The sequence below is a fragment of the Emydura macquarii genome, unplaced genomic scaffold (genome assembly GCF_026122565.2).
Source record: "Emydura macquarii macquarii isolate MOO-44397 ecotype Brisbane River unplaced genomic scaffold, CSIRO-AGI_Emac_v2 contig_1713, whole genome shotgun sequence".
Taxonomy (NCBI): domain Eukaryota; kingdom Metazoa; phylum Chordata; order Testudines; family Chelidae; genus Emydura; species Emydura macquarii.
In genome coordinates, this window is record NW_027131850.1 from 2,176,792 (window position 1) to 2,200,046 (window position 23,255).

Consider the following 23,255-nt stretch of genomic DNA (forward strand, 5'->3'; position numbering starts at 1 on the left):
ACGGAAGGATGTTCCTTAATAACATATGGCTGCACTGCCCATTTAATGCATCTTTTAGCCAAAGATTTAAATATGTCTTCTCCAGGAATAAAAGAAAATGTTGTTGAAGTCGCAAAATACTTCCATAACAACCATTTTGCTTCAGCTTCACTAAAGAAAGCAGAAGGATCCAAACTAATTCTCCCTCAAGATGTTCGATGGAATTCTGTGGTTGATTGTTTTGAACTATTAAGAACTAGCCTATTCTCATAAACTTTGTGAAGAAAACTGTGATAAAATAGATGGAAGTATCTCATCCGAAGTATCTAACATTGGATTAAAGAGGAATGTAGAGGATATGCTCAGTATACTGAAGCCTATATTCATAGCCTTAAACAAACTTCAGAGAAATTGTTGATGCATTGTGATGCTATTGAAATTTGGAAGGCACTTCAAGAGACATTGAAGAAAGAAATACCTCACCAGAAAGTTAAACTGTAGGCAATAAAGAAGCGACTGGATCAAGCACTAACTCCACCTCATTTTCTTGTGAACATTCTCGACCCCGATATAAAGGTAGATGCCTAACTTCTGAAGATGATGCTGCCATGGCATGGGCATCTCAAAATCACTCCTCAGTTATGCCAGTCATAATAAATTTCAGGGCTGGAGCGGAACCATTTCAACAGTACATGTTTACTTATGATGTTTTGAACAAAGTCATTCCCCAGAATTGGTAGAAATCATTAGCCAGGCACCTTGAAACAGAGTTCCTTCAGTTGCTAAGCTAACTTTTCACAGCAGCAGCTTCCTCTGCAGGCAGAGAGAGAATATTTTCATCATTTGGTATTATTCACTCAAAGCTAAGAAATCGACTGGGAGTTGAAAAAGCAAGAAAACTCGTATTTCTGTTTCAGTCTATGAATAAAAATGACAGTGGGAGTGGGAAAGATGAGAGCTAGTTGTAGAAGTTTTAAGGACAGCGTACATTTAGTGTTGTGATGACTTGTCTGTTAGAGTTAATAAAATTTGAAAATTAAAAAAAAAAGTTTAAGGACAGACGTCAGCTGGCAACTCAGGAGACTGCTGCAATTGCAAATGTGAAACATTTATGTAACTTTTAAGATTTAGTTTAATAAAATATAAATGCTAGTGTGTGTGTGTGAGAGAGAGAGAGAGAGAGATTTAGTTTTTACCATTCCTAATGTACTGCTGCTGCATCTGCAGCTTGACACAGGTAATGCGTATTATGTACTATTTCCTAAATTAAAAGTTTTCTAAAAAATTACACAAAGCATACCCTCCTAGATATTGTAAAATGCTGTATGAGTTGTAAATTAACATGTTTTAGTAATCAGATTTGCACCATTGTTTAAGAAATATGTGAAGAAGTATCAGTGGGAAACAATTAAAATCAGTGATTTTCTCTTGATGACTTAAATCAATCCACCCTGATGAGAATTACCTTGAATTCTTTCTAATGTCTGTTCCTTTGGTTCTTCTGCCTCGATCTGGGCACTCACTCTGGAAGGTTGGCTCTGTACATGGATCACTTCCAACAGAGGTTCATCCTGGGCAATTCTAGTTCTGGGTGCAACTGGAACGGTTTGTTTCTGTGGAACTTTACATAATACAAACAAGTGAACACCGTAAAAAAAAGTGGTATTATGTTTGCATTTAATCCCAAAATAATTTCATTCTCAACAATCTAAGTATATAATGTTAAAAGCAATCCAAGGACTGGCCTAGTGGCAGTTCCATATGCTGCATCTCAGGACACCTGGTTGTAAGATCAGTTTCTGATCTTACAAACAAACAGGTGATGGGAAGCCACACTTGGCCCACAGTCAAAGTAATCAGATTGACACTAGCAACAGCATTCACTCACCCAGCTTTCAGGCCAGAGAAATGTTGCCGTTAAACTGAGGACAAATGTAAATTGGATTTTCTAGTGACCTTCAAAGCCATTTTTCCTTCTGCCTTCTTCCAGTATAACTGCGCTGTGGATATGTCTGAATCAACCTGTGATAGCCAGGATGCTGAATAATCCTACCCATGGTCTTTGGAAACAGAGTGTAGAATGTTACAGCAGGAGTGCGTGGAATTTGATGACATCAGAAAGGCAGTTTGACTTCCTTGCTCTGCTTTGGCTTTGACAATGAGCTGGATGAAAAGAACTGTGGGAGGGTGGGATTGCTGCACTCTGGATAAACCACGTTGACAGTCCTGACCATTCTCTGGCTTGTACAGTATGAGGCACTGCTAGGTGCTAGGTTTATCATACAGTTTCTTATCATTTTTGTTTCATCCTTTGTGTTGCAAATTATCTTAAGCTATTCTCATTTTCTGTTTAAAATGTTTAAATAAGATCTGAAGCATTCGCAAATTGTATTGTATCTGGAGTAGTAACACCAGCTAACACTCTGTATGTTAAAAAAAAAAATTAATGGCTCTAGTACCTCAGGGGTTTGGAATGGGAGGCTGAATAATGGCCTGGAGATAAGCCCTGAATTCAAAGTGGTGCTTTTTGCTGTCCCTATTTTGGCCAAGTGATAAGTCACAGAAAATGATTATTGTTGCATGCACAGGAAATTTTTCACAACTTTTTAAAGTTTCTGGCAATATTCCATCTCCTGCCATGTTGCACTGTGCATCATCTCAGGCCCACTGAGCCTCCTGCAGCATTTCAGGACACCCATACGGAGCTTTATTCCTGCAGCTGTGTCTTTCCTACAAAAATACCCACTGACATTGTAAAGCTATGGTTTAGAGCCAGGAATCAAGAGTTCTAGTAGTACCATCTCTTCCACTAACTAGTCTTAATAATTACATTCCCTAACAGTAAAATGGGGATAATACCACCTCTCTAATCTGCAAGGATATTATAACAAGTTCTCTGATGTCTGGGAGGCACAGAGACACCCTGATGTGAGTGCAGAAGAAAACTCCATAAAGAACTAAAAATGTCTTTATTCATTGAAGGGTTTGGATACCATGCAGTGAATTATATTTAACAATGAGGATTAAAAAATATATTAAATAGTTTTATTCACTGTGCACTCAATGAGACAGGGGTCCTGTGGAAAAATTGGTTGTGATCATCTAATTAAAGACTGTATTATAATGCATATGCTCAAAGGGACATAATGAATGCTGCACAGGCGACTTTAAGTCAGGTATTTCCTAACTCGTAAGTATTTCACTTCGTAATCTTAATGATGATCTTTTAACACTTTATTTTTTGTCTGGAAGATGTTTTATAAATAGTGAAGTGATCCACCAAATTCTTCTCCAAAAGAATTCTAAGTTAAATTATTGCCTCGTTTCTGAAGAGGCTGGCAATTCTTGCCCCTTCTATATATATTTCATTCTCACATCAGCTCACCCTATATCCAAACTCACTCCAGTGCACAGAATTGTTTTCCTCTTCCAATTTATGAATCTGAGGAATCCATCTCATATGCTTCTAATAGTTCCTCCATTGATGCTTTCTCCTCCCTCTCCTCTTCCTCTATAGCTCCATAGGACATACAGTTTCTTAAGGAAGCTTCTGTCTCAATGACCACCCTATCATCGGACTCCATTCCCCACCCTTATCTCTACAGTGCCACTGCCAATAGTTCCTTTTGCCAGTTCCCCAGCTCTCTAAAATTAATATTAGGCACGCCCTCTGAAACTATAAAGCACTATATTAAAATAACTTACGTTAGTGCTCAGAATTAAAATCTGGCATCGTCCATGCCCTTTTCAAACACACTTCTCTCAGCTCTTGCAGATTTTCATTTGGATTTTTTCGTCTGGCAATAGAATGGAATCTGCTTCATGTAAGGAGCCTTCGTCTTTTCTCATTCATCTTGATTTCAGGGCACTCTTCAACACCCCAAACCAGCCCATCCTCCACAGCTCTGCAGTTCTCAAATTCCTTCCTTTTCTCTGTCATCTCATTACCTTTACCCTTACACATGGTATCAGTTTTACACTGATACTCAGCAACTACTGTACACACATCTTTAGCCACTCTCTCTTCCTGCCTTAACCAAGAAAATTTGCGGTTTACCCTTAACTTCATTCAGATACACAACCTCTCAAAGGCAAAAGGAGGAATCCTAGAACATAACTCCATCTCCTTGATTCCAATCTATTTTCATTCACTGTCCAAAATCTATTATTATCTTACTCCCACAGAGCACTCCGCCACATTTCTTATGTCTTTAAATCTATTCATCAGCACCCATGTAAGCAACTCCTTTGAAAGGACTTAGAAATAACACAGCTTTGCCGAGCATAAAAATGGCATGAATTACCCGTGGAATAGTTCGTTGTCTTTGTAACAGATTCCTGAGCTTCAGATATAGCTTTTAATATTAAATTCTTATTGGCCTGTTTGGATGGTGGTAATGAAGGTCTGTGAGACAAAGAGACAGAGAGAGAAATTAATTTTTCCTGCAGATATGTGAATTCCAATGGGCACTGTGAATCCAGTACAGTGATGTTTCACTTTTAACAAAATGTTAAAACACTGCATAATTAAGTACAGTAAAGCCAGAATACAGTTTGAAAATACACTTTAACAAACTAAATTTTGTATACCCTATTCTTCAACTTTAATGTTTTCAACCAATTAGCCAGCTCACATGCTACACTGAAATCTTTAGTTAACCTTGATGTATTCGTCACCTCATTCCTTTTCTATGCTCCCTCAGAAAATTGTTCACCTCAGCCATCCCCACAAACCTAAAATGGAACCAAGTGAAAATCCAAGGCACCAATATAGAATTTTAAATCAATATGAGATTGTACAAATATATATGGTGTGGTTTATGGCATATGTTCTACAAGGAGAGAAAAGGCAACATTCAAGGACTTACAGAAGCAAAGCTATGCATCTATTTATGAAAAATGACTTTTTTGTTGCTTATCATATACTTTGGTACAATGAACATATGCACACAGCATACATATACCGCCAGGTCACCGTCTTATTCCTTTGGTATTCTGCCCCTTCTGCCCTCTTAAAGGGCATTAAACCTTGTTGGCAGCAGGAATCTAAGGGTATGTCTATACTGACAGCGGCAAAGTCGCCACCGTCAGATCGATCTTTCTGGATCGATTGAGCGGTCAAGTGTAGACCCGCTCAATCGATCAGAAAGTCGACACTTGTAAACCACCCCCTCAAGTGGCGTAGCACTGCGTCGAGGGGAACACAGTTCCTTTTGGCGCAGTGCAGTGAAGACAGCACGCAGAAAGGAAGCACAGCAGTCGATGGGAGTTACACAAGCTACTCTGCGTAGCTTGCATAACTCCCGTCGACTGCTGCTGAATCTACAGGTAAGTGTAGACCAGGGCTAAGTTAAATAAACAACTTCCTGTTCGGATTTCAATAACCTGGAAGTGGATATAAGACATTCCATATAGCTGAAAAGATAACAATTCAATGAACATTACAAGCTCAGGATGAATGTAATAAAGGCTAGGAACATCTTATCCACAGTACAGTTTTCTTCTTCCTATTGCTGAAGCAGAAATGAGAATCACTAATAAACCCATGTGTAGCAACTGACAGTTAATTTTGGTAATGAACCAGAAGTAAACCAGAAAAAGCAGCTCTGAAGTCTTGAAAAGTAACACCATCTCAAAGGGCAGGCATGAGAGGTGCTAAAAGGAGTAAGCTAAGCAGGCATCCTGTAGAACGCTGAGCTTTTGTTCCCTTCTGTTTACATACACACACACGAACACACACAAAAACAGCAGCAATGGGTTCAAAATTGAACCATGAACCAGTTCTGCCAGACCAAGGCTATAATACAGCGGAACCAATTTGTGCCTGAAATATAAACAAACCAAACAAAACTTCTTAAACTTTATAATCTTGCATTAATGAACTGAGCTCTAACAGGTCAAAAGAAACATTACTTTGGTTCACTTTGCTGGGTCAGGCACAATGACATAACCTGAAAGTTCAAGAGGCTCTTACAATCAGTTGCAATGTATGCACATATAATGAGAACAGAGTATAAACTCGTGAGGAAAAACAAAGCGATATCAAAAGACAGCTCACACTCAGGGGGGCTGATTATAGGAGAACAGTCCATGAGGGGTATGAAAAATTCACTTAATTCATTACTTTTAAATATTTTTTAACCATTGAAAGTATCATCATTCTCAACACTTAAGGTTTTTTGTTCTTTACTAGATTCATATTAAAAACCAGTACTGGATAATAGAAATCTTCGAATACCTTCTTTCAGGCTTTGCTGGTACAGACACACTGCTGGAGATACTTCCTATTCGTAACCCATAATCTTCCTCCTCCTCCTCCTCTTCTCCATCATTACTGAACTTTTTCACTTTGACCACTGAGCTTATAACTGGCAATTTCCTCTTTCTGGAGCTTTCTTCCTGCAACCAACAATTCACTAATTAGATCCATATTAATATGCAAACAAACAATACCTGTTACTTCACCAATAAACAGATGATGGAGAGTTTCCATTTAAACAACGATCTAGGACACTGAGATACATTTAAAATCTGGATGTATTGCATTGTGTGCAGGAAAAAAAGGGCTATAGAAAGAACAAGGTTTGGGATGGGACTCGCAATTCCCTTTAAGGAATAGCTAGAGGGAATTCTGCTGCCAAGGATATAATTTATGCTGCTTATACTTTTCTATTTCCCCTATGCAACAGCACTAGCTTTGGATAAATGCAGAGACTGTTCACTAGCCAGACTGATGCACCAAAGGATTTTAGTGACCATGAAGAGGACACATACCATGAAAAATCAACATCTATGGTGAAGAGAGAAAACCCTTCAAGCCATAAGAACTTGTCTAAGGCAATGCTGAGGATGATGAAACTCCAAATTCTAGGGATCTTTCCATAAATATCCCTCTATTTTCTTAAAATATAGAATCTTTTTTTTTTTTTTTTAAATCAAAAAAGTAATAGCTCAAAGGGGCTTGTCTAATATACCCAGGAAGGGAGGTGACTGTTCTGCTGCTAACTCGTGTGTTATTTTGCACAAGTCAATCACTTCTTGTGACCCAAGTATCCCGTCTGTAAAATGGGAGGATGGTCACCTACATTTATAAAGCATTTTGGATGAAAAGCATTACATATATGCAAAGAATTATTATAGTAAAAAAAAATACAAAACAAAACAGTTCCACTTAGAATATAAGACAAATACATTTTCTATTTTACTAAGAAGTTAGCAGTCCTAACAGCCTGAAATTCAACTATCCATTTATCCCTTTTCTTTTACAGAGAATGCTCCTAAATAAATTAATATGACAATCCTAGAATTAACAACTTGCTGCTGACAAAATCATTTCGACATCCACAGCACACGATGTAAGTCATGGCTTTTGAGACTAAGATACATGCACCCTAAATACCAAGTTGTCTGGCACACTAAAAATACAGAGAGAGACATACACAAATAGGTAGATGGATATATTTCCTGCTTTACTCTTCAATGTTAGTCTTTATTCAACACCTGGCAAACTGGAGATCTACAAAGAACTCATACAAGAACAGAGCTATTCAAAAAACCTAGGGGTTAAAATTATTATTACTACCTACCGTACGCTTTCTGCCAATAATGTTCTAATTCATTACTCCAAGTCAGTAAAGCACCAAACAACACATACCATATCACCAAGTTAGTCAGCAACTTGTGAGGGGTTTTTTGGGGTATTTTTAAGCACACTATGTTTTGGCCAGTGGACCAAAGGGGTGAAATCCTGGTCCTACTTATATCAATGGCAATACTCCCATTGACGTCAATGGGGCCAGGATGCCTTCCTAAGTGTCATCCAAGGTGACTTGGCTTTATTGAGTGTGTGTCAAATACAGACATAGTTTAGATCCGCATACTAACCTCACTGCTTATTTTATCAGCGCTCAGTTTGGAGGTGGGCCTGTAGCTCTCTGCTAAGCTGCCAAATGCTTCTGGAACACATAGCTGGATTGTTTCCAAAGACCTGCAACTTTCCATATCTAACTGCCTACTACCCTGTAGGCTGCCCTGCTGCGGCAATCTTTGTAAGTGTATATGGCTGTCCGTGCTTCTGCTAGCTGGTGGTCTGTAGATTTCAGCAGTAGGACGGGAAGATCCATAAGTTACAGTTACAACAGCTTTCCTCCGGGACAACAATGGATTCTCCTGCACAAAATTTAAGTCTTCATCAATGAGATCATCTGGCTCAGGTTTAATGTCAATCACAGCTTCAGAAGGTGACAACTCCCTTAGAGGCTTGACTGTTGACATTAAGCGGGATGCAGATCCATCTTCACAAGACTGCCTGGTGAAAGAAGAGGTTACAAAATCTTAACTAATTGCCAGATAAGAATCTCTGAAAAACAAAATTCAGAAGAACACTTTAAACATAAGCAGAAATAAAAAACAAGATTTTGCTCTTTTAAAAAATCTGGCAGAACTGAGGTCTAGTTTTAGTTTTGATAGTTAAGATAAGAACATTTATGGCATAAAGCAGGATGATGTAAACTTTCCAGGCATAATATTTATTTTATGCAGCACATAGCAGCAACCCTTTTCTGCTTGGGACTGGAAAAGCTTCCATTCTCCTGTTCTGACCTTGTCAGCTAGTTATTCCCTATTGCTCCTCAAAACAACAATCCCAGAGATGTATTCCCTGAAATCTGAGCACTGGCCAGGTAAAGTCACAAGCCATGGCCATAAGCAGGTAAAGTCTTACCGCGCAGCAATGGCTCTCTGCTCCTGTGAGCTGGTTGAAACTCTGGAGTCATTTCTTTCAGCCCGAGTGCTGGAGACTGCAAGAGGTGGTAGGATTTCCTCATGCCTTCTCTCGTCATTCCCACATGAACTGCTTTTGCTGGAAGGCAAGTTGCTCTCAAAGATGTTAGAGTCTGAAGATTTTAGGCTAGTAGGTTCTGTGAAGACAGGTGCACTTCACCCTTACATTAAAGTTCAATGATTCAGCTTATGTAAATCAATTATACAACAAGGGCAGCCTTGAAGCCATAAGCAAGTAAGCAACTGGCCTCTAGAGAAATCCTCAGAAGCAAACTGACTTGACTCAAAAAAGCAGTGAGACCTGCTTAAAAGGGTCCTATTTACCTCAGCCCAAAAGACATACAAGACATTTTTCTAATAGCCAGGAGCCACAGACATCATATAAATTATTAATGATGCAGCCAATTAAGAACTTTCAAAAAACTTACAAAATATATACATGAGTATAAGAAAATACTGTACTGATATCTGCTTTCAAACCTAAGCTATTGCTTTCTTGGACAAACTTTACTTACCAGTAGTTACAGACCGAAGCTTATCTAAAACACCATGTAGCCTGAAAGAGGAAAGGGAGAGGGAAGGGTGTAGGAAAAAAAAGAGAGAGAGGAGTAATTTAAACTCTTTTAGAGCAGTAACCTTTCAAAAGTCAGCCAAGATTTATAACAATTTTTTTCATGTTAACAGGCATCTCATTTGAGTGAGCCTACTTTCCACTTAAACAATCCCCCATTTGTACATCCAACCCCAGAATCAATCAATGAAGATTGGTACACGCCCAGCCTCCAATAATCAGTTTTGTACACACAGTGTATAAACTTTCAGTTCTAATGTGAATGGCATCTAAACCGTTTTAAAAATAAAATATCCTACCCTGTACACCCGATGGATGCAGGATCCACTTCTCTAGCAAATGCTGGGTACATACAATGTTTTTAAAGAGACAGCAGTCAAGAAAGACTGCCAAGGAAAAATTTCAACTAGAGCCCAAATTCAAAGGCTTCCTATTAAAAATATATGAAGGAAAACCAACAAAGAAAACTACAAGGGAATAAAACAACCTTGCAAAAATTTCACAGTGACTGAACATCTACATTCAGAGAAAAACAGACATGCATGCCTCACTTCTTTCTTTAGAATTCAACCATACCAACTCAGTAGCAACCAGACACCTTCCTAATTTAGGCTGGAAGCTTCACAGGAGCCTAAGAAAGTTATGTGCCCAAATTCCATGGAAATTTAGGAAATAAGAATACTCAATAACAGTTTTGCAGTAAAAGTAAGGCCATGTCTACACTTATGCTAGTAAACTTTTTGTCATTCAGGGTGTGAAAAAAACACCCCGAATGACATAAATTCTGCCAGCATAAGAGCTTGTGTGGACAGCACTATGTCAGCGGGAGATGCTCTCTCCCATCAGCATAACACAGCTACACAAGCGCTTTTACAGTGGCACAGCTGTACTGATACAGCTGTGCTGCTGTAAGTTTTAAGTGTTGACTAGCCCTAAGCCTTTGTGATCCTTCTTGTGTGCATTCTCACTAGAACACTGCCTGAGCCTGAGCCCTGCTGATGTGATTATCATAGATCATTTTCCACACTCTTGACATAAGGAAAGGTGCAACCTGACGCTCAGGACTTGTCTACACTTAAAACGCCACAGCCACAGCAGTACATATGCACCACTGTAGCACTTCAGTGCAGATACTACCTATGCTGATGGGACGGATTCTTCTGTCAGTGCAGGTAATCCACTTCCCTGAGAAGTGGTCGCTATGACAATGGAAGAATTCTTCCACTGACCTAGCAGAGTCTACACAGCAATTTAGGTCGGCTTACTTGTGCTGCTCTGGGGAAATTTTTCACACCTCTGACCGATGTTTTAATTCACCTCATTCACCTTCAAAATCTTAAAAATATTCTCGGTCATATTTAATAATACATTCTGGGATACAGTTTAGCTAAACAATGCTGTAGAGAACAAGTTCCAGTATGAGAACTAACCTCCACATTTGAGAGTATCTATTTTGTTTTCCAACTGATTCACGCAGCCACTGGAAGCAAGACACACAGATATCTGACTGATAAAATGACCCCCCAAAAAAATCAAACCCAGAAACAAACTTTTCAGGCATGCCACAATAGGATATAAATGAACATGTACAAGTGTGTATACTTTAAAAAAAATAACAAATTGCACACACTTTTCTTCTGTTTCTGAGAACTGCACAGAGGCAACGGGTCACTGTTAACTAAAGGTGAAAACAGCAAGCCACCCTAGTGTTACATTAGACAGGAGAAAAATTATAAGGGATACAAATTCTCATGCTTCAGGGTATAAAGCAACCCACCAGCTGCTAGAGCTTTGGAAGAAGTTTCCCCCATGGGCAGGTTTTTCCATAATTGTTCATCATGGGGCTTTGGGGTCATGGGGGGAGGTGGTTTGCACCTTCCTCTCAAGCATCTGATGATGCTATCCAAGAGAGAATACAGAGTTAGATGGACCAAGCATCTGCTCTGATATGGCAATTCCTATGTTCCTATAGTGTCTAGAGACACAAGGTGGATGAGGTAATATCTTTTATTGGACCAACTTCTGTTGGTGAGAGAACTTATGAATTTACATAGAGCTCTTCTTCAGATCTAGGAAAAATACTCAAAGTGTCACAGCTAAGGTCTTGTCTACACTAGAAAAATAAGTCAACCTAATATAGGTCGACTTCAGCCTTGGATCGGTGGAGTGCATCCTCACCAGGGGCACTTCCACCAACCTAAGAGGGGCAGTGTGAGAAGCTGAGAGCACAGGCTCCCAGTGGGCTGCCCAGCCCTCCCTGTTCCCCACCAGGAACCAGCCTCAGGCTTCTCTCCTCCCTGTTCCCAGGGGGAAGCCACCCGAGACTTCTCGCCCCTGGGAGTGGGGTCCAACTGTCCTGGCTTCTCGCTGCCCCTACCCGCTCCCTACCAGGAGCTGGGGCAGCCTCTCCGGCTCCTGGCAGGAAGTGGGCGGAATCATAGAAGATTAAGTTTAGAAGGAACCTCAGGATGTTGTCTAGTCCAACCCCCTGCTCAAAGCAGGACCAACCCAATTAAATCATCCCAACCAGAGCTTTGTCAAGCCAGACCTTAAAAACCTCTAAGGATAGAGGTTCCACCACCTCCCTAGGTAATCCATTCCGGTGCTTCACCACCCTCCTGGTGAAAAAGTTTTCCTAATATCCAACCTAGACATCCCACACTGCAACTTGAAACCATTGTTCCTTGTTCTGTCATCTACTACCACTGAGAACAGCCTAACTCCATCCTCCTTGGAACCCCCCTTCACGTAATTGAAGGCTGCTAACAAATTTCCCCTCACTCTTCTCTTCTACACACTAAATACATCCAGTTCCCTCAGCCTCCCCTCATAAGTCACGTGCCGCAGCCCCCTAACCCTTTTTGTTGCCTTCCACTGGACTCTCTCCAATTTGTCCACATCCTTTTTGTAGTGGGGGGCCCAAAACTGGACAGAACTCTCCAAATGTAGCCTCACCAGGGAATAATCACTTCCCTCGATCTGCTGGCAATGTTCCTAATAATGCAGCCCAATATGCCGTTATCCTTCTTGGCAATAAGGACGCACTGTTGACTCGTATCCAACTTCTTGTCCACTGTAACCCCCAGGTCCTTTTCTGCAGAACTGCTGCTTAGCTTGTCGGTCCCCAGTCTGTAGCAGTGCATCAGATTCTTCTGTCCTCAGTCCAAGACTCTGCACTTGTCTTTGTTGAACCTCATCAAATTTCTTTTGGTCCAATCCTCCAATTTGTCTAGATTACTCTGTATCCTATCTATACCCTCCAGCATATCTACCATTCCCCCCAGCTTAGTGCCCACGGCTTCTCCCCTCTCCGTTCCCCACTCTCCACCAAGAACCAGAAAGCCATAGCTGAGCGGTGACATTGACAAGGCTGCCCTGGGGAGCCCATGGAGAAGCTGCCTGGAGCAGAGTCCAGCCCAGCCAGGAGCAGAGACCAGCTGCTCAGCTCTCAGGGAGGCTCTCTTGTCAATTTCACCACTGGTGCGGTGAACATCCTGGGAGGAGCATTTCAGTCTGTACACCTCCACTGTTTTGTGGACAAAAGCTGACTTTTGTCAACAAAACTCTCCAGTGTACACCAGCCCTCAAGATAAGATGGAACAGCTTGTTTAGCATAAGTAGTTAACACATATTTCAAGGGACCATTCAAGATGAAGTGGCCCATTAACACTCCTCCAGTCATAGGAGAGAGTGGGGGAGGAGGGAAGGCAGCTGGAGGAGGATTGCTATAATAAGTCATAAAACCAGTGTCTCTATTCAGTCCATGATTCTTAGGTCTAGCAAAGCTATGAATTTACACTCCCAGGCTTGTCTTTTGAAAGCATTGTGCAGGTTTCATTTGAGGATGAGGACTGAGGTCAGATATGCAGTGATCACTCTTTGAAAAGTGTTCACCTGCAGGTGATGGGGTGTTTTTGTCTTTTATCCTTTTTCTGTTTGAGTTTGTTTGAGAGAGTAGTGATTGGCTGGTTTCACCCACATAGTTGTTATTGGGGCATTTAGTGCACTGGATGAGGTACACCACATTGTGATAGGCATGTTTAGTACCCAGGGATCTTGAATGGTGTGTTGTGCGGGGTGTTGATCACTGTAGCAGTGAAAATATGTCTGCAGCTTTTGTATCTGTTGTTCTGGCAGGGTCTGGTGCCGCTTTGAGTTGGTGTGTCCTGGTCTGTGGGGAGCCTGCTTCTGATGAGAAGCTTAGAGAGGCTGGGGGGATTGTTTGAAGGTCAAAAGAGGGGGATCCAGAAAGATTTATTTCAGGATGGGGTCCTCATCCAGTTTGGGTTTTAGTTGTTTCATGATACCCTATATGGGGTCTAGTGTGGGGTGGTGGTAGATGAAAACTAGGATTTTCTGTATTGAAGCATGTTCTCAGAGTATCTGGGTGGTCCATTCCATGATGTGATCTACTTCTCTGGTGGAGTGCCTTGTTTGATGAAGGCGGTTTTGAGCGTGTTTAGGTGTATATCCCAGACTTTCTTCTTGGAGCATATTCTGTGGTATCTGAGCACCTGGCTGTAGTAGATAACAGATTTATTGGTGTGGTTATTGGCTCTATGAAAGTAGCTATGGTGATCCGCGGGTTTCTTGTATATAGTTGTCTGTAGTTCCATTGTTGAAGCTGATCATGGTATCAAAAAAGTTGATACTAGTGTGTAAGCGCTCCAAAGAGAGTTTAGGGGACAGGTGGTGGTTGTTGATGTTATGTTGGAAATCTCTGACGGGAGTTTAAATCGGATGTCTAGAGGATGAAATTATCATTGATGTATCTCAGGTATATAATTTGTTTCATGATGCATTTGTCCAGAAATAATTCTTCGAGGAGGATCATGAAGAGGCTGACATATTGGAGAGTCATTTTAGTACCCATGGCTGCTCCCAGGGGTTGGACAAAGGTAGCAAGGTTCCATTTGTTATTAAATGGAAAATTGTTATGGGTGAGGATGAAATGGATGTGTTTGGTGATGTGTTTGGAGTAGATATCTGAGGGTGTCCATTGCTTGAAAATATCTGAGGCAAGCAGCTATGCTGTCATTGTGAGGAACGCTGGCGTATAAGGAAGTGACATCCATGGTGGCAAGGTTGGTGTTCTGAAGGAGGTTGTTAATGTTGTAGAGTTTGTGGAGGAAGTCGGTTGTCTCTCTCTCACAAACAGAAGTTGGTCCAATATAAGATAATACCTCACCCACCTTCTCTCTCTAATATCCTGTGACCAACATGGCTACAACAACACAGCATACAAATAATGCCTACATGGTATCAACATCTCAAACCGAAGTTGTGTTGACCTGAATGAAAAGGAAGTTTACAAAATAAATCTGCCTTAACCAGATGTGACTGCACTGTGTAATGTTTTCTAGTTCTTATAGAACTTTGCAGTAATAATTTTCTGAGGGCAATTCCCTGGATGGAATTCTGATGTTAGAAACACATTTTTGCTAACCCATATGTCTAAATGGACTCCTCATTTATTTTGAACATTTCAGAACCTTAAGGTTCAGCTGAAAAAATGGACGAAAGGAGAATACCAGTAACCCAATTTCTTACTGCTCTGTGTGTGTGTGTGTATATATATATATATGTATGCATGTTAGCATTACAACTGCTTGATTATTGGCATGCTACAATTAATAATTTTAAAAGTTATCAGTTACAATATTGCATCACTTCATGCACAAGGAAAATTATTTGATCAAATGTTACTTGCATAATGATAAAATGTATAATTTCTTATATTCTCAAGTATATTATACAGAAAGCAGTTACGAAATGATTGTAAGAAGTCAGGTTCATGTAAAAGGTAGATCACAAACATACCATACAGTAAACCTGACAGTGTTGTTTCCTAAGAAAAGGGAAAGGTCCTCTGTCATCTGCTCCTGACTCTTCTTGTTGGCCACCATGACCATGATATAATCAGGGAGCTCTTCATCTAATTGGAAGAAAAAAGAATACAATCTGTTATTATTTTTCAAAGCAACTTTGCAATTAATAATGACATTTTAATAAGATTTTCAAATTACAGTAGATGCACAAAAGAGGAAGAGATTAAATCTCCAAAGAAATCATCAGAATATTTCTCCAGTGTTACTATAAACCCCTTGGAATTAAGATCTTCATTAAACAGTAAGTACTGAATGTATCAAGAAAACAACAAAATCATGGCCAAACCAACATGTTTAAACTGATTGATAATTACCTGCAAATTTTCTTGCAAAATCAAAAGCTTTCAAGGTTCTCTCCTTTGCAATGAAAAATCTGTATCACTGACATTCACTAGAAGTAACACCATAAAGTTGCTTCATCAAATCCTTCTATATTCTGGCATACTGTAACGTAATGCACCCCTGTACTGACACCCTAACACACTGCTGTAATAATCTTTGTACAGGGCATACCTTGTGAGGTTTCATTTGAAAACTCGTAACTTGCTGATAAGTAATATCATGAAAAAATGCATGTGGTAACGTTGTGTGTGAAGTTATTAACATAAAATGAAATCATGACTGAAGTGTGTTTCCCGGATAAGTCTGGGGAGCGGTTAAACCAGTTTCTCCAAGACAAAGGGCAAGCTGACAAGCCCCAGCCAGGTGTCCACAAAGCTGACTGGCTATCACCTATCAAGCAGCCATTCTTTGGCAAAGAAGGGAGGCAGAGACAGAGATCTGCATCTTAGGAAAGAAATAGCATGAGGTCTCCTTCCTCCACCAGACTGTCAGTATCTTGGTCTTCAGCTGGAAACACTTTTCAAAGAGCAAATATAAAAAGGAGAGTAAACATCCTAAAATTCCCCTCCTCTCTCTCCCAGTCCATCTCACTCTTTGCACCTGAGAAGACAAAAGTAGCAGCCATTGGACTTTGGGGGAGAGGTCGTGACCTGAAAGTTTTGTCTGTAATGCTGTTGGAAGCATGTGGTAAGAAACTTTGCTTTGAATCTAATATAGTTTGTTCAAATAGGCACTAGAAAGCATTTTTATCTTTATTTTCTTGTAACCATTTCTGACTTTTATCTCTCATGGCTTGTACTCACTTAAAAACTCTCTCTTTGTAGTTAATAAATTTGTTTTTATCTAATTCAGTGTGTTTCAATTAAAGTGCCTGAGTAACTCCATTTAGAATGGTAAGTGGTGTGTATTATTTCCTTAAAGGAATAACAGGCTTACTATATTAGGACTGTCCAGGAGAGGGTTGGGCAGAACATGACATACATTTCTGGGGGGAAATCCGAGACTGGGAGTGGACTGGGGTCACTCCACAGTATAACTCAGAGAGCCAGAGTGTAACCTAAGTGTGGCTAGTGGGCTGCAGCTGCATAGAGACTCAGGGTGTGACCTGCATGCTAGAAGGCTGTTTGTGAGCAGCCTAGGTTGGAGCTGCTACCAGCAAGGTATTGTGAGGCACCCAAGATTGCAGGGTAGGGGTGACATAGCCCCTCACTGGTCTGGATTGCACCCCGGTATGTCACACATACCGACGTATGAGCGCACAACAAATAGATTCTCTGATAAGCAAGCAAGCAAGCAAACAAATAGATTCTCTGATGAACAAGCAAGCTTTTCATGGACAAGTTTTTCTACTTCTTCTGAAGTACAATACAAGCTTCAGATATGGCTAAAGCACATAAGACTGTCAACTCCACCAGAGCCAAAATTAAAAGTTGGAATAAATCTTAAAAGAGCAAATGAGTTACAAACACACATGGTAAATATCTAAACAAAGCCATTTTGATATCACATTTGTATATTACAGCCTTTTACTTAAACACTTATAATATATGTTTTCTCATTTATTCAAATATTTAAGGTAAAAGCCTTCTAAGCAAAAGGGCTTTCTTCTTCAGGAACAGCAACAAAATAGAGAAATTTCCTTTCTGATGCATACAAATTATAGACAAGCCTTTACCTGTTAACTTCAAAAATTCAATCTAAAAAAATGAATAAGAATAGCCAGACCCTATACCCTTTAAGGAGTGGTTTGATCATTAGGGCCTGGTTCCAGCAAAGCACTTCAATTCGTGCAAGTTAGCAGTGCCAATTAAACTAGGCAAGTTAGCAGTGCCAATTAAATCACTTAATGTGATATACATGATGAAGTGCTTTGCTCAGTCAAGGCCTAGGTCTGTATGCAGGATTAAAACAAAGCATTGTTCATTTCAAATAAAGACCAGTGAAAGGATGTCTTCTTACTTTTATTACTTACTATATATAAAGCCCTTTGCAATTATCTACAGTTACCTTCCATTTCGAAGTATTATATTATTTAAACCTGAACAGCCCTTTCTTTGAACAGCAGCATTTTGAATTTATGAAGAGGATTAGATGTACCTTTTTTTATTTTGATGACACACACCCCAAAGCTACCGTTGTCACTAAACGGAAAAGAAAACCAGTAACATTTATTGAGGATAATCCAATTCAGGACTCCTCTTTACTTATCTCTATTTGAGGAAGTGATGGGGAATCATGAGGAGGGGAAATAATGGTATATCCATTTTTTATTATAAAAAAAATAAAATCAAGGGTCTGAAGGGCCACCAGTCTTCACCAGCAGCCTCCCCCTGCACCCCGCAGCCAGATGCAAAGGAATCCTCGCTGATCTCCTGTCCCCCTGGCTGCAGCAGGGAAACCACATGCGTCCTAATACCCCCATGCACTCCACCTGGTTCCCTAGGCAGTGGCTCCCTTCTGCAGCCAGGAGGATGGGAGGTCACTGCTCCCCTTTTTCTGGCTCCAGCAGGGACCCCAGTGCCCAGGGACCCATGCGGAGCGCTTTGCCATGCCCCCTGCTACAGCCAGGGGAAACGGAATGCTGATCTCCAGTCCCCTGGGCTGCAGCAAGGAGCCTGCACCTGTCTTATAGCCCTGCGGCAACACGCTCCGGCTGGGTCCTTAGGCAGCAGCTCCTTTCTGCAGCGAGTGGGAGGGAAGCAACGGGCCACTCTGAAAGACCCTGCGAGCCACTTTTGGCCCACAGGCCACAGGTTGGGAACCACAGGTATAAAGCCAAGCATATTTGTATTTAACATGTTTATTATAGTAGTACCTTAGAGACAACCAAGAGCGGGGCCCTATTTTACTAGGACTGTACACAGCAGCAGAGAATCCCTACGCCAAAGACTTTACAATCAACCATATGTTTAAGCCTTTACAATATCAAGGCCTAAAGAAACAAAACAGAGAAAAGAGGAGGAAATCATAAACTGAAATCAAAGCATAAATGACAGAATTACATTTTTTTTTCCTTTCTCCTCTGTACATGTTACAGTATATGTGACAGTGTGTGTGACTTCAGCAGTTAAATTCACATACTGTAACAACAGTTCTTAAAGATTTATAAGATTTCATTTCTGCCCTGTGCCACTACTTTGCGAACTGCTCCGGAATAAGATATTACTGTCCCCAGTCTCTTATCAAAATGCATGGAAGTTACTCCCTTGCTGATAAACTTAGGTATCAGTACAAACGTGAGAATTTGGTATATTATCTAAAATTATGGATTAGCACTTTAGAAAATGTTTTCTTCTTTGGTGAGTCTATGTTGTGAGATTTTTCTTCAACAGTTATTTCTACATTATAAATAATTTTAAAAAAAACAGTAACAGTCTGTTTGCAGGAAACCCAACAGCAGAAGGACGCAAGCAGACACAAATCAGAACAAAAATGTGCATATATATATATAATGGTCTATGATCAGAATAGTAAAAATAATTCAAGAAGTAGGGAGGATTTTAGTTTTCTAAAGGAAGAAATAGAGGCATTTAGCAAACATTAATTAGAAGGCTCTTCTAAACATGAAGGGCAGCATGAAAGAAGGTGGAAAAATCAGAAGTGAGAAAAGACAACAAGGGACCACAAAAACTTGAAGGTAATACAGGAAGTGAGACCAGATGTAGGATAAGACATGGGCAGAGATGTAGAGGGGCCCAGAGATCTTTAAGTAAAACGAGAAGCTTAAACTTAATTCAGAAGAAGAAAGGGAGCCATTGCAAAGATGATCTTGGTATGAACTAGCTGGTAGAGACAAACAATTGTTACCTCTGTATTCTTGGGGAACCAGGGTGGAAAACCCGTCGTCTGACTCACCTGAAACACGCCCCCTCCCAACCTCTGCTTGAACCAGAACCGATCAGAGACAGATTTACCAAAAGCAATGAAAAAGCAGTGGAGGACACACCTAAATCCCTCCAAACAAGGGTGACAGGATTAAGGCAACTCCCCTAGCCTAATGCACATTGAAGATGTAAGGAGGAGGCATCTCAATTAGCACCCTGAATGGAAAACAGAAAGCCTCATCTACATCGAAGATGGAACAAGGAAACATCTCTATTAGCATACTGAATGGAGAACCAAGCTTCAAGGCAGGGACTGCACTGAACTCTGGGATCAGCGAAGTACAACATGAAGGGAGATCTCTGCTCCAGACATTAATGAACTCACACTTACACACACCCAGCTCAGCAGTTATCAGACCACTTCTAGTCATAGATCCTTTATGGCTATCCAAAACACTGAATCTGCCTGATTGCACTGTGAACTCCCTGGAAGGAACACTGCCCATAGCCAGGAATGATCAGTTCCTATTGTCCGGCATAAACAAAATAATTCTGGTATATTCCCTTGAGTCATTGTTTATCCATAAACAAACGTAGTATTCTTCCTTGAACCATTGTTTCTTCCCTACAAAAACCCCTACCTGCCAAGTTCAAACTTCTGTTCTGATGCCTGGATCCAAAAGCTGCATCAGTTCCACTGGGACTTCACCTTTTCCTGACTGATTGTGTCAGGGGCTCTGCCTGTCTCAAGCACGCCGGACCCTAAGCTGAACAGCCCATCTCCTGGGAACTTTCGTCCTGTTCAAGCTGCGCTGAGTGGTGAGACCCTAACTCTCTCTCTCTCTCATCTCTGGTTAAGCCTACTTTTTCTCTCAGGCCTAATTTGATCTCTCTCTCTTTCGCTCGCTCTCTCTTAGTCCAGGTATAACTTTCTAAACCTGACTTTTGTAATCAAATTGGGCTAGATTTCCCCAATAGAAACCGTGTAATATTGTAACTGTTTGATTGTTTTTCTCTCCTTGTACTATTAGTATCATAAGTTATTTTATTGCCAGGTATATAAAACTTATAATGAGTGTACTCCAAGGTGACTGGCAAATCTGGTAACACAATCTAAGAGTGGGCTGCAGAAGTTGAAATTGGAGATTACTAGAGTACTAACAACATTTTGGCACTAGAAAAAGGAAAGAATTGATTTCCAAGATGTTGTTGAAAAAGAAGCAGTATGATCGAGAAAGCAAAGAATTGAAAAGATAATGGTAGGAAGGAAAGAGAGGAATCAAAGAAGACAACCAGGCTGCATGATTGAATGACCAAAAAACCGTGGTGCCAGTGCTTAATTTTTAACTAAAGTGATGAGGTTCACGCAATTAGGCGCTGGGTTCAAGCAATATTTTACATTCATAACTTAGCAGCAAGCCCAGAGGTGCCAGGGCTATGAACTACCAAGCCTAAAGGTGCCAGGGCTCAGCTCTAGCAAGCCCTGACACAAATTAAGCATTGAGTAATGCTGATAAACAAATTAAAGAGAAGACTTGCAAGGAAAAATTATGACCTCATCTCCTTCAGACATGATGAGTTGAGAAGATGATGGGCCATTCTTTCATAACCACTTTGGGTAAACCTGTAAATGTAATTACCCATTTGACACATTTAAATAGGTGGCAGGATTAATTCTGGACCCAGCTACAATCTTTTGGCTTGATCACACAACTAAAATGGCATGGAATCCCTGCACCCATGTTGCCCATTCCCCAAGGACTTCAACTGTGCTTCAGGTGAATGCCAGCGTCTGTAAGTTTAGATACAGGATTGAAGACTTTCTCAGAGTTGCTTCCAGGAGTAGAGCACTGTATCAAATTGTGAACTATTGTTGCATTAAACAAATAGCTAAGATCAAGTACAGTACTTGAATCCACCCTGTCATGGGATGAAACTACCTTATGCTCTTGCAAGGGATGAACACAAACTAGCAGTTGTTTTCCACCTTTAATTTACAATGAGCTACTAAAACAGCATAAAACTTACCGACATAAGCCCCCAGCTCCTGCAATTTTCCCTTTATAGCACCCTAAAAAGAAAATAAATTAAGATTGTATTTAAGAGAAGGAACATTGACCATGACTAATCCCCAAACTCTGAGATAATTTGGTTGCTAGAATGTGTTTGCTAACACCAGTAATACAGATCTTTTACAGGTGTTGACGTTCCTTAGCACTTATTTTTCCCCCTATTTTTAATGCAAACTTCCAAACTGAGAGGAAGTGTTGACAACTCTCATGAGTTTATCATCAGTATCTCAGGCCACGTCTACACTACCACTTACTTACCACTAAGTTAGCATTATGTCCGTGACAGGGCTTCTCCCACCAACACAGCTATCACCACTCACTCAGGTGGTTTTCTGATGTCAACAGGAAAACTCTCTCCTGCCAGAATAGAGCAGCTACACAAGTGGCCTTACAATGGCACAGCTGCATCAGCACAGCTGTGTCACTGTAGGCTTGCTAGTGTAGAAATGTCCTCAGTATTTGGGGTAAGCCCTGGCTTCTGGAGTCATGAGATTACTTGAAAATCTCCACTTGCTTTTTTTCCCCTAAATTCCTAGCTCTTCATAGTTGCAGAGAAATACTGGAAAATGTGAACCCCCAAATAAAACAGGCAATAAAAACAAACCTATGTTTAATCTCACTTTTAAACCAACCTCATAACTGGGGGGGGGGAGGGAGGGGAGGAATCCACCTCGTGATTTTTGAATGGGGGTTCGTATACTGGGGATGAGATCAAGCTGCAAAATTCAGCTCCAGATTTCGGTCTCCCCCGTGCAAGGATGTTTGGACCCCGGGAGTTGAGTTGAGTTGAGTTGAGTTGGGCCGGGCCGCACAGTTCGGACCCCAGGGGAGGGCGGCTGGACGGGGCTGGGGTTTGGGCCTCTCTCCACCTGTTCTCACTCCCAGGCCATTTATTTACCCGACACCTGCCCCACCCCCACCCAGTGGGGGTTAGACCTGGACACCGGCGGACGGTTTGTAGCTGGGCCCGGCTCATTAGGGCACCAGCGGCTGCCCCGGCCCTGCAGCGCAGAGCGCCTAGGGCCGCGCGCCCCCGGGAACACGGCGAGCGGGGGCAGCCCAGCCGGCCCCATGGGCTTGCCAGTGCCTCGGCCGGAGCCCCGCAGCCCCTTCCCCCTCACCCGGATCTTGCGGCTGATCTCGGTGCCGATCTCCATGGTCGTAATGTCTGCGGAGTCCCGTCCCGGCCGCCGCCGCCGCCACCACCACACACAGGCCGGGCCGGGCCGGGCCGGCACAGAGAGTGCGGCCTCCCCCTGCTGCGCCCCCTGTCGGGCGGCCCAGGAACAGCACACGCCACCCCAGCCGGCCGGGCCCACGCTCCCTCGGGCCTCTACAGAGCCGGAGCCGCAGTTCCTGCCGCAGGGGGAGCTGGGACCATCTACCCCGGCGTGAGGCCGAGGGGACCCTCCCCATCCCGCACTGAGGCCTTGGCACGGAGCAAGTGGGGTCCCTGTCCACACCGTCCGTGGCCAGTGCATCACCCTGCTCTACCTACGGCCTCCCCACGAAGAGCCCCTCTCCTGCTCGCCCTACCCGGCACAGGACCTGGTGTCCCCTGCCTCCCTCCCTGTGTCTCACTCACAGCTGCTGCCCAGGCTCTCAGGGATAACCACATTTTAAAAAAAAAACGGGGTGGAAATATCCATTTTCTTTCAATTCTGAGTCAAGTTGCCTATTCGGCAAGTTGCCTTGCTAAATTGGCTGATGTTTTGCCTTTAAAAAAAAAAAAAAAAATCTTAACCAAAAAACCCTGAAAGGTGTCCTAAAGTAAAGGTGGGATTCACAAAGGTACTTA

At 41.6% G+C, this 23,255-nt stretch overlaps 1 protein-coding gene across 5 annotated transcripts in view; it reads right to left on the reverse strand.

Annotated features, from left to right (window-relative positions):
- Positions 1–22,681, reverse strand: part of ZC3H14 (zinc finger CCCH-type containing 14) — a 62,512-nt gene extending 39,831 nt beyond the window's left edge. For 4 of the 5 annotated variants that reach the window (XM_067556344.1, XM_067556345.1, XM_067556346.1 and 1 more), the window contains exons 1-9: positions 22,579–22,681; positions 21,414–21,456; positions 15,152–15,266; positions 9,276–9,316; positions 8,702–8,897; positions 7,864–8,287; positions 6,218–6,378; positions 4,284–4,384; positions 1,445–1,600 (exon numbers count right to left, since the gene is read on the reverse strand). In XM_067556344.1, coding sequence (XP_067412445.1) covers positions 1,445–1,600; positions 4,284–4,384; positions 6,218–6,378; positions 7,864–8,287; positions 8,702–8,897; positions 9,276–9,316; positions 15,152–15,266; positions 21,414–21,456; positions 22,579–22,614 — 1,273 coding nt within the window. In that variant the 5' untranslated portion in view covers positions 22,615–22,681. Of the gene's footprint in view, positions 1–1,444; positions 1,601–4,283; positions 4,385–6,217; positions 6,379–7,863; positions 8,288–8,701; positions 8,898–9,275; positions 9,317–15,151; positions 15,267–21,413; positions 21,457–21,715; positions 21,807–22,578 lie in introns of those variants that run through there. The other variant, XM_067556347.1, reaches the window with a different exon arrangement.
- Positions 22,682–23,255: the final 574 nt, after the last annotated feature.